The 12,222-nt window shown below is 45.7% G+C and overlaps 1 protein-coding gene across 1 annotated transcript; it reads left to right on the forward strand.

Moving 5' to 3' along the window:
• Positions 1-315: 315 nt before the first annotated feature.
• UCN3 (urocortin 3) lies at positions 316-5,979 on the forward strand. The gene is made up of 2 exons (XM_036888279.1): positions 316-548; positions 5,110-5,979. The coding sequence occupies exon 2, from the start codon at positions 5,116-5,118 to the stop codon at positions 5,614-5,616; it is 501 nt and encodes a 166-aa protein (XP_036744174.1). The 5' UTR covers positions 316-548; positions 5,110-5,115; the 3' UTR covers positions 5,617-5,979.
• Positions 5,980-12,222: the final 6,243 nt, after the last annotated feature.

A 12,222-nucleotide genomic window follows, 5' to 3' on the forward strand; every position in this document is an offset into this window, starting at 1 on the left:
TTCTCTACTTTCAAAGGGGTCCTGGCTCCAGCTTTCTAAAGGGAGGTGTAGAGTGATGGGATGTAGGAAAGCTGAGATTAGTAGGAACTTTGATCAGCAGTGAAATCTTCAGAGGCTGCTTCTCAGTTTAATACTGTTCTTTCTGTTCATCAGCGAAGCAAGTTGCTGGGCAGGAGGGAAGGCAGGAGGTAATGGGAGGGTGGGTGGGGACGCAGGTAGGAGGGGTCAAGGATGCACAGTGCCTGTCATCTCCATGATACAGGCAGCTCGTGTGGTTGTATTTTAAACGAAATTGCATCCCCGTGTAGACACAACGTCTGGAATTACAAGCCTCCCTGTGATCTGTCACTTTTATATATATGCTCGAGGGAGCGGAGTGGTTTCCATAGAGAGGAAGTCTCACAGCCCACTTAGGAACAATACAAGAAGGAGCCGTGACCCAGCGGACACAGAAGTTCTGGGGGATGTCCCTGGGGCCCACCTCCTGGTCCTGAACTGCAGCCGCCTCAGTGAGCATTTCCACTCCGGAGAGAAGGCCACACTCTCAGGTGAGTCTTGGCTGGGGACTTCTTCATGAAGGATACATTCACTTGTCTTAACTGAGGCAGGAGGGGTTGGGGGAGAGATGAGGGTGCCCGCTGAGGGGCACAGTGCTGAGCACCATGGCTGCATGTTAAAGAAGGAGAAACCGGCCCCCAAGACACCAGGGAGATGCTTCTTAGGTGGCCAAGAGACCCTCCCTGTGTTGGGAGATAACTGCTGTGCAAAAGGTAGAAGAGGGGAGGCAGAATGGGCTCAAACAAATGCACTTTTCTGAGCAAAGTTTGGCTGTGAACATGACAAGCCTGTTTGCAAACAGACTTGGGGTGAAGAGTTGAAACTAGGGGACATTATTCCCCATGCTGGCAGGATGCCTACACTGGCCACTTAGCTGCAGAGTCTACAGCCATAACATCTGCATTCCTTCCCTCCACATACCTGGGAGGCAGGTGGTATCTCCTTCCAGGGACATGGCAACTGGGAGGGTGGGGGGTTCTCCAACCCAGGTCCTCTGCCCCTAGAGCACAGAGTCCTTCCCCCTGGCTATGCTGGGGCACCAGAGGAAGGGGCCAGATACCTGTAATGAACAGGTACTCCCTGTGAAGGGAGGAACCATAACAAGAGATGTTTGACGTCCAAGCTTTCTGAGAAAATGTGTCTACAGTGTTCTCAAATGTAGCAACCTGGCGCATGCACACACACAGGGACATACATATACACCCAGAATGGCTGAGATAAGGAAATGAATATGAAGACTGCCGAGAATCAGTGTTATTTGAAACATATCAACTTTCTCTGGCTGTTCCTCCCTCCCTAGGGGATAACTCCGTCATGTATGAGCCCTCACTGTTCACTTTGAGGATGAATTGTTAGAATTCTGTACATCTGTGTGAGTGAGTGTGTGTGTTACACATAAATACCTCCAGAGTCTAGAAAACATCTCATTACAAGAATACCTGTTGAAATGCTTAAAGGTTCCCTAGGTCCTACAGCCAGGGTTTTATAAAATGTTTTTTAACTCAACTTCTTCCTAGTTTGCAGATGAACTGAGTAAAGTGGGGGAGGCCTCTGGCATCCTCTGGCTCATGGCCCACCCTCTGCCCGCCACCCTCTTCCCTCCTAGGTGCTCAGTTTCAGTCTGATCCCCACCAGCTTGCATCCTAGGGCGTGACTCTGCTGCAGCTCCAGGGAGGGAGTGCGAACCTTGGAAGCTCCTAGAGGCCCAAAAGCAAGTGAGCTTCAGGTTTCAGATGGAGCAGACTCAGTGGAGAGCTTCCCCCTGAAATCTAATAGATGGGGTCACCTCTTTGCGGCCAGCAACAGAAAAAGCCTTAACCTTTGTGTTAACCTTTGCCAGCGATGATGGCAAAAGAATCCAATGAGTGTAAGAGGAAAAAGTGCCTAGGAAGTAGACTTCAGAGCACAGCAGAGCATGTCCTGTGGAGATGTTCCTCCTTTAACACTGAACCCTAAACAAAGCTAAACAAAAGACAGAGAGAGGATCTGGGACTCAGGCCCTGATATACAGATGGAAACACGGGGACCCAGGGCAGTTAGTTGGGGAGCTAATGAGTGGGAGGCAAGACAGAGTCCAGTCTGTAAAAGGGACAGGGACAGAGGGACTGATAGAGAGATGGGCCTCTTCAAAGCCGTTCTGCCAGCATCGGCCCTTTTTTCTGTGAATCGGTTTTTATTTATTTTTTAATCCTTTCAGGCTAAACAAGCCCTTTGAAATTGCTCCCAAACTTTCAGAGCCTCCACAGGGTAAGACAGCTAGAGCCACAATTCACACTACGATCTGGATCCTCAGTAAAACAGCAAAGCTTAACATCTGGTGATTGAGCACAGCATTTAAAGATAGGATAAGGCCATTGTTCCATAGAGACAGCCAACACCCTGTACAATGTCCTCTGGGAATTTGGCACGCAGTTCTGAGGAGCTCAGAGATGGACTGAATTCTGAGAAAGGTGGTTTGTGTTGCCAGTTAGAGACCCAGATTCCCAGGTCTCATCCCAAACCCACTGATTCAGAAACTCTGGGGATGGGGCCCAGTAACCCATGTGTGAACAACCCCTTTACAGGATTCTGAAACTGAGAACTGCTAACTTGGACTGACATCAAGGCAAGAAGAACCTGCCTGGGTTAGGATGGAGAAAGCATTATATAGACAGAAATACAACACAACAAAGACACTGGCGCACAGGATCAAATTAGCTGCCATAGATACATATCTAGATGTAGATATAAATCATTTCAGAAATGGTTGTGTGTGAAGCAAATCTTACCCTAATAGAACCTGCAGATTATTTATGTGTAAACAGATATGAATCAGACTTCTTTAAGTGTGGTTCAACCAAGAGCTTTTCCATTTTAATTTAATTTTTCACTTTTTGAGATAGCTGTCATCCCCCTTTACCTCCATTTTTAAGCTCCAAATTTTTGGGATGCAAAATAAATGAAGAAATAAAGCAACCTGGTTTCTTAAGAAAAAAAGTTAAAGGAAGGCAGTGGCTGTAATGTGGAGTACCTAGGAAAACAACAGGCTTATATAGACAAGCAGCCAAGTCAATGTGCAGACGTGTGTCCAGGGTAAGGGAAAGAGCAAGGACTGATATGACTCTCCTCTAGAGAGAACTAGGGTCAGTTTTTTAAAGGGTCAATCCTAGTCCTATCTATTCACAGTATAAAGAAGGTTGGAAAGGGCTTGAGTTCAGTCCCATCCATTTTATGGGAAATGACCTGCTCAAGGCCATGTTGACAATAAGCTGCAGAGTGAGGTGAGACCTCAGCCTCTATCTGCCAGCCCCTCCCAGCTTCTCTGCACTGTCACCACAGAAAACGAAATGACCCTATGCCAGCCTGCTCTGCTTACTGCCCAGAAGAATCCCCAGATGACCCCAGGAATCCCCAGGTGGATTTTACTTACTAAAAAATCCCAGTGTTTCTTATTTACTGCAAAACTGTATTAATAAAAGAACTCCCCCAAGGTCCATAGCTAACGTCTTTCTTGCTTCCTATTGTGGAAGATAATGATGCCTGAGGCAGAAAATAAATTTCAAGTCCAAGTGAAGCACCACAGTGAAAAAGTTCAGGCTTTCCCCTTCATGTGTCATCCTGACAATGGCACTTGGGAACAAGTGATGCAGGGACTCAGCCTGCTGGGCATGCAGGGCAGCCAGCTCTGCCCCCTCTAGGAGAAGACAAAATCCCACACATTCTGACCTCACATGTTTTCCACATGCATGACAAAGGGGGACAGCGAAGTTAATGATTTCATGTCTTTATTTCAGAGCTGGAGAGAGTGTGCCCACAGAACAGGCAAAGGGGTCCATGGAGTGAGTTTGGTCCTGGGATACAGGAGATAAATTCTGCCAACTTCATAATTTTCCTAAGGCACAGTGACCAGAGACAAGCCAAATTCTGACCACCTTCTGACACAGTTGTGAGCTGTTATTGCAAAGGAGACTGGGCAGGCAGTGTGAATAGCCCAGCACAAGCCTCCGGGTCCTGCAGGGAAAGCAATTGAAGTCCTGGTCTGCACTGTGGATAGGTGGCCCAGGGACTACTATGGCTTCAAGCCCAGTCCATCCAAGTTACAGGAGGGCCACCGATCTGGCTGTTTGCATAGCCCCAACATAAATCATACACTGAGACTTAGATTTGTTTTCTTTTATCCTTTTTTAAATAAAAGAATAGATTCAAATGGTCCCTGTAGACTATGATCCCTTCATACCGCTCAGTACCGCTGCTAGCCCTGGACAATTGCACAGCCTACGCAGCATTTGGAAACACCAGCAAACAAGCACCTGGACAAGACATTGACCCACTCTTGGTTAAGCATGTCTTTGAACATCAATGTCTCTGCATTAATTCTCAGACCATCGTTCTCATTCAGAATGATGATAACCAGGAGCCCACATGTTCTCAGAGACAACCAAGAGTTTTAGATCGCGGTCCCATCAGCCCTAAACATGAGAGAATATAGGTGTTCTTTGTAAGATACTTAAAGTCCTACATGGAGACCAAATTCACTTTCACTTCATTCATCTAGTAGTGAAACCAACCAAAATAACAAACCTGAAGGTTTCTAAGAAACTCCGATGGCCTGGGGGGGACAAGCCTTAAAACTCTGCCTCAGGAACTCCACTGTCTTTAAGCACTAAAGACACATTCAGTCAGCCTTGCTAATGATGAGAGAACTGAAATCAACCATTATAAGCTACTAAATGCTTACTTGGCACATGTGATGCTCATTTTGCAGGGCTGGTGGTACATGCAAGACTGTATTAAATAAACATCAACACTTGTATTGGTTCTCAAGCTTTACTGATCAGAATCATCTGAAGGTTTGTTAAAACACAGATTGCTGATCCCAGAGCTTTTGATTTACTAGTTCTGGGAAAAGACCTGAAAATTATTTGCATTTCTAATAAACTTCCAGATGCTGCTGCTGGTTCAGAGACCACACTCTGAGAACTGTTGTAGAAGATTCATAAAGCCCTGCTGAATTTAATCCATGTCCTCCTGATCCCTCTCCTCCACCCCTGCCCACCCTCTCTTCTACTGCAGGGAGAGATGCTGGTGCTGGCCCACTTCCCACTGCTGCTCCTGCTCCTGGGGGTGCCCCAGGCCGGCCTCTCCCACAGGTCCTACAAAGCCAAGCCCCTCTCCAGCTGCATCGATGTGGCCCTGGTTGCAGCCACTAAGAGCCAGCTGGAGGATGCACCCCTGCTGAGCAAGAGGAGCTTCCCCTACCTGCCCGGCCAAGACCCATCCTCAGGGGAGGATGAGGAAAAGGAGGAAGAGGAAGCAGACAAGGGGAAAAGGACCTTCTCTGGCTCTGGAGGTGGTGGCAGGGCTGGAAGCACCCAGTACAAATACCTGTCCCAAGGAGAGCTCAGGGGGAGGCTGTACCGGGACAAGGCCAAGAGTGACCGGCGTGCCAAGTTCACTCTGTCCCTCGACGTCCCCACTAACATCATGAACATCCTGTTCAACATTGCCAAGGCCAAGAACTTGCGAGCCAAGGCAGCTGCCAATGCCCACCTGATGGCCCAGATTGGGCGGAAGAAATAGAAGCAAAGGCCAGCAGGGGGCACAGCACAGGAAGGCAAGGACCCGGCTCGCAGGCCTTGTGGACGGTGAGGGTGTCCTAGGGTTATGGGCTGCTGTCCTGCCTCCTGCCCATCTCCCTCCTCCCTGTATATACACAGCATTGCTGCGGTCACACACAGGCCATCACAGGCTCATCCCTCCTTCTGGGTCTTCCTCCCCATGACAAGTGGCAAAGGTCATGCAGGCCTGCACCCCACTTCTCCCTGATGACCCCATGCCTAAGAAGAGGGTGCTCGGGGCCCCTCTCTGCATCCAGCCTGGCAGAAGCCAGGAGACCAGAATACGCACCGCTCACCATCCTGCCACCAGCTCCCTTCTTCCCTCTCACCCCCATTAAAACCCATGGCTTCTTGAACCTGGGCTGGTTTTTATTCCTTCTTGGCCAGCTGTGTTTAAGGTTCTGCATGGGAAAGGGGAGGCAGGTTAGCTAGGTTCTGACCAGCGAGTCCTGCCTCTCCCAGAGGCATGGCTCCTGGAGGTCTGAAGAGGAGTAAAGAGCCTGGAAAAGCCAGGCAGGTAGGACTCTGTCAGCTGTCCTTGCATCCAGAGCCACACAGAGCCTGATCCCACCAAGGGGGTGCTACCTGAGTTCTGCTGCCCCAGGGGATGCAGTTATCCCCCTTGTGGCACCCAGACCCCTCTAGGCCTTGGCCGGGTCCCTAAGCCTCTAGGAAGTGCTTATAGAGCTCAGCGGCAGGAGACACCCTGGCTGAGCCCTGGGTCAGCTGTTTCCTCACATAGTCACACTCTAGGCTCCCCATTCTCTCCTCTCCTCACACCTCCAGTACATCCTCCCCTATCCAGCCTCACCTAGTGACTTAATTCCTATTTCACTAAAAAAAACTTGATGTTTCAGAAGCAAAATTTCACAGAATCCCCCATCTACCTTCCTAAAAGCATCTCTATTATATACTCTGCCTTCCCCCACAGGTCAGAGGAGCTGTCAGGCTCCCAAGGCCTGCACTAGGCTCCCGTCCCTTCCTACCTCCTCGGGGCACCATCCCAGGACATCCCAACAGCAGCCCATTGCTCTGCTCCTTTTACAGCAGTTCCCGTTGAAGCTTTGCTTCCTACTTTCCCCTCAAGTCCACTGAACCCACCTGAGGCAGCTCTGCACCTATCACTGCACCGAGGCTGTTCCTCAAGGCCAGCCAAGACCTCCATGCTGCTAAACTCAATGGTTGAGTGACAGCCTTCAGCATCATGTGACACATGAACCACCACCTCCCCTTGATACATTTCTTTCTGGCCTGGTTTTCAGGACACTGTGCTGTGTCCCTTCTTCCTCAATGGCCACTCCTTCTAAATCTCCTTTGTGGGCTCCTTTGCCAGGCTTGTTCTCTCTCCAGATGCTGCATTCTCCCTGAATTCTTCCTTCAAGTCCTTGTCAAATCCTCTTTCTCATTGAGGGCATTTATTAGGTGACCACCCCATTAAAGCTGCAGCCTCCTTTCCCCCTTACCACGCTGTGTTCCTTCACCTTGTCACATGCAAAACAATTCACTTACTATGTTTACTGTCTCTTCCCCCCAACCCTCACCACCACATGAACTCCCTGAGGACAAATATGATTTTTGTTTCGCTCAATGTTGTATCCCCAAAGGCCCAAATGGTGAGTAGTACCTGACAGGCACTCAGTAAATAACTGGGGAAAATGAATAAATTCATCAGGGACATATTAAAGTTCTTGTGATAAGGAATCTGTACACACTGAGCATTTGAAGTGCAGTGTTTATAATACTTAAGACTATTTGGCCTAATAGAATCACATTCAGTTTTATAATTCCAATTTTAAAGTATGTAAATTGAGTAAATAATTTACATTTGTGATCTTAAACAAAAAACTTATTAGTTTGTAGGCAGTTTGGAATACTTCAAACTACTTAATCACCTAATTCATAGTATATTAGATTTTGAAAGAATTACTTAGAGCACTTGGCAAGATTCATCAGACTTTACAAATAAAGAAAATACATTAAATTTGTCAGTGCAGTCCAAGATATTTAAGAGCATTTATCTAAGATTGCTCTTAGAAACCAAAAATTCCCTAATTTTTGCCATTGCAAAGGGGATTACAGAGGGGCCCAAAAACTCATGTATATGCCCTTTAAAAGTGATTAAATTTGCTAAGCTTAGAAATAATGTCTCAAGCTGAATTCTAACAATTTAATCCATAATTAGGTTTTTATCTTAATTTTAGTAGATTTTTAAAAACAAAACCTCTAAATGGTCTTTGCTGAGTGTATGAATATGCACACTCATAAATGCCCTCCAGAACACCAAGACATGGACTGAGCAGTGATTTAAGCATTTCACTAGTGCCCTCCAGTGTCTGAAGAGAGAAATAACACATGTACATAAAAGTGAAATAGTTCAAAGCACTATGTGGGAATGAATGCACATGAAACAAGCATATTTCATCAATGAGTATTTATTACAATATTTTCCTTGGACAGAGACATTCAGAGTGTTTCTTGACTATCCCTAAATCCTGGGGTGGAAGAAAATGGAGTCCAGGGGCTCCATGGAAAAGACAATGTTCGAACTAGGTTTGAAGTAGGCATTACGTCACATGGTCACAGAGGGAAAGCATAGAGGAGAGCAGAGGCACGGGAGAGAGGCAACTGTGACTTAGGGAATGGTGAGCAGTCTGGATGCATGGAATGCAGGATCACATGGTAGTGGATGGGATTGGAAATTATGCAGGAACTGGTTGGCACAGGCTCTGCATGCCATGTGCAGGAGATCAGACCTTAAGCTTAAGACAATGGGGACTTTTTAAAGCTTTGACTAAGTTAAAAGAATGATCCAAGTTCTGCTTCCGAATGTTCAGTCACAGATGGATCAGGAAGACAAAGTGGAAAGGAGAAAAGCATTTAGAGACTGGTATGCTACTTACAGAGAGGATTTGATGACCTGAGCTAGGACGACTGCACTGGGAAGAAAGGGAAGGCAATGGATGCCTGAAACATTACAGAAGTAGAGTTGACAGCACCTATTCTATGTTGAGAGCAAGAAGGAGACAGCAGTGAAAAATGACATCACTTAGAATGTGCTTATGAGAGATGATGACACAAATAGGCAAGTAGAGAATGCTAAAGGAAGAGCAGATTTCTTCTGAGGAAATTGGTAAATTCTTAGAGGTTTAAGTGTGGGCAATACATCTGGGAGGAAAGGTCTAGCAAGTAGGTAAGAATTCTAGTATAAAACTCAAGAGAGAAGGAAAACTTAGAGTTTACAATGTCCCCCACACAGAGGTCGTGAATAAGATACATAAGGGCCAGAGAAGAGGGCCAAGGTGTCTCCACTAGGAAAAGACAGTGCAGAAGAGAAGTCCGTGGAGATGTCAGATGGAGGAGAACCAGGTAGGGCCACAAGAGTCAAAGGACAAGTTTCAAGAAAAAAGAATAACCAAATGCTTATGGTCAAGAAATCTGAAGGCTGAGAGTCATTGTTTTAATAAATAAAGTACAATCAGTGGTCTCTGAGATAACAGTTTCTGTAGAATGGCGGGGAAGACACTAAGTTACAAAGGTTGAGGAGTAAGCAGAGGATGAGGCAGCGGTATGGAATGCATATCCTTTTGCAACGTTTGGCAGAGTGCACAGATGTGACAGCACATTATGGGAGTAGTAAAATCCAGCAAAAAGGGTTGATTTTTTTGAATGAGGGAACCTTGACATACTGGTAGGGAGAAGAAAACAAATCAATGAAGAAAAGGAGAGAGAATATACAAGGGAGACTGAAGGAGCAATCTTCTAGAAGGTAAGTCAAAGGGAGAAGGTTCAAAAGCAACAAATGGCCCTAGAAAGGGGAGCATTTTTCCTCTGCAGTGGTAGAGGGTATATGAAGATCCAACCTAATTTTAGGGAGAGACTGAAGAGGAACATAAAATGGTAAAGTCAGATGGGTGGTATTCAATAAAGTAGTGGGTAAGATCATCTCCTGGCACTTTTCAATTTAAAAGACATTTGAGTACCTACCCATGCCTGACCCTATAGGTACCCAGTGAATAAGAGGGTCCCTGCCCCAAGGTCGCATTTAGTTAGCACGTAAACCCTCATCTCAGGCGATCTCACTCTTTGAATAGTCAAATGTCATGTCCTCTCAACCCCAGGTCCACAGTAAGAGTAGAAAAGGGAGTTATTTTGACAGAAAGAAAATGACCCCAGATGGAAGTATGGTAATACAGGAAGGAATGAAGAGTACCTTTGACATAGCAGGTGGGCAAATCTAAGCAAACCGTGCTGGTTAAAGCAATAGTAATCAATGTCTGTGGGGTTTAAAATACACAGAGCATCAAACCATAAAGTAACAATACACAAAAGGCAGAAGGGTAGTAAATGAAGGTGAGGTGTTCTATGGTCTTTTCATCATCCAGAAAGTGGTAAAAACACTTATGTGTGGCAGATGCTCATCAGTTCAATTTCTAGGATATACACTAAAAGAATTTTTTAATGAATGTTTAATAAGCTAATAGGAAATATGAATAAAGAAAAATATTTGGTAAATCTAATATTTATATATGTCATGTAGAGGCAAGCAGCATCACACATTAATCAATACTTAGCCTGACAAAATCTTGAAACTGGAAAGAACCTTAGAAATATCCTTATCTGAGATGAGGACTTTAAGATATGGAGAGGTATATATTTTAAGATTACATCATTATAACAGTGCCATGACTTGGATCTATCTTTCCTAATATCTAGTTAAATATTCTTTCCACATTAGTCATTGCCATTTGACAGTGATAAACTTTATTAAAAGGAAGAGCCTAAAGAAAAGTATTTGAGTCTTGATGACTACTCTTTAAGAGACCTAATCCTAAAACTCACAATTATGTGAAATGTCCATATGTAGGGAAAATGGAAGTCCACGGCCAGGATCCTCACCTGGTCCTAATCTACTCACTGTGTACATGTAATGATGTAATACTTAGCCTACTGCATAGGTGAATGCTTGCACTCCCATTGGCAATAGGCCTTTATTGCAGGTATTGCTATAAAAAGAGCTCCACCCAGTGCTAAGGGCAGAGGGAAGCAGCCAAGGAGGAGAACAGAGGCTGGAGGTGAGGGCAGAGCCTGGAGTGGAGGCAGCACCTGGGGCAGAGGCTACGACAGAGGCAGGATTCTAGCGCTTGATCTGCCACCATGAGAATAAAGCTTGGTATAAGCCCCTTTTTACCCCCAAAGGTTCCATTGTCATTTCTCAGTCTCACCAAATCCAGAATGAACTTGCCCGGGGCTGAAACCCTCAGGTGAGACACCATAGTATTTAGGTTATCAAATACCTTTACTTACTACTGAATAAGAGACATGATTTTAAAATGCAAACATGAGAGACACAAGTGAATTGAAAAATAGAGCCCCCAGGAATTTGGATACTAGCAGAGGCCTCTTCAAGCAGTGAAACAGGTTTTCTTCTACCCTTATGTAGAGCCCGATAGTCCACTTTCAGATTTGGTGAAAGTGACAGTGGGGTTCACCAAGTCACTCCTTTTATTTGAAGAAAAAGTATTTTTTACTTTCCTCCAAATGTTTGATCACAGCAAGTCAGAGACATGAGAGTGAGAATCATATTTCTTTCCCTACTGCTATACTGGAAGTCCAGGCAGACCTTAAGGTTAACAGGCCTCAAGTTCCAAAGTGAGCTCTGGCATGAAGCTGTTTTCATGTCAGCAAAGATTGAGCCCTTGGCAGAGGGCCATGGAAGTAGAGCTCAAAGGGGATGCAGCCAAATGCTGAGAGGCTCAGGATCCAGCAAAAACCCACTGATGGTTGGGTAGGCTGGACAGCCATACCTTTATGGGCATTGGAGAGTACCTGAATATTATTTCCACCAAACTGTGCTCATTGGGTTCCACGGAGACAATGGCTGGGTCTAAAAATAGACAGAATGGTATATCATGTGACTGGTGCTCTTGAGGCCACATGTCAGGGCAGTGGTTTTTCATACAGAAGAGCAGCTAGTGGGAAACTGTTAAGGACAGAGCAGCAGTCCTGGGGTCCAGGTGACACCTCCAGCAGGCAGTAGTGTTGCAGCTTGGTACACCTCACACAAAGACACCCAACTGCATGCCCCCAGCCAACGCGTGAGAGCCTTTCCTCTGAGTGTCCACGGGACCAAAGCACTGGCCATGCTGAGGCTACTGGTTTTAAGGCATTAATAGCTCTTTGTTCTATTTTAAATTCTCACTTGTTTAAAAAAATGGGAGAGTTTAATACCAAAAATTAATTCCATTAAGTGTTTTCTAAACTTGAAACTCTCAGGTCACGCATGCCCCCTCCAATCCCCAGGGCTTGATGTTTAGCAAGTCTGTGGTGAAGCTTAAGAATCTGCAGTTTATCTAAACCTCTTAAATGGCTCTGATGGGGGGTTCTGCTGGCCACACTTTGAGAACACCTCAAGGGCAGGGGAGCCAAAAGAGGTCATTTTCACCTTCTGGGCTGTAAGACACAGGTTCACATTGTTAAAAGACCAAGAATATTCCTGTTGTTTCTTTATTTGTTTGAATGAAAAGCAAACTGAGATGGTAAGGCCCACATTTGGAAGAAGGAGAAGAAT

Source organism: Manis pentadactyla, chromosome 3, assembly GCF_030020395.1.
Source record: "Manis pentadactyla isolate mManPen7 chromosome 3, mManPen7.hap1, whole genome shotgun sequence".
Classification (NCBI taxonomy): Eukaryota; Metazoa; Chordata; class Mammalia; order Pholidota; family Manidae; genus Manis; species Manis pentadactyla.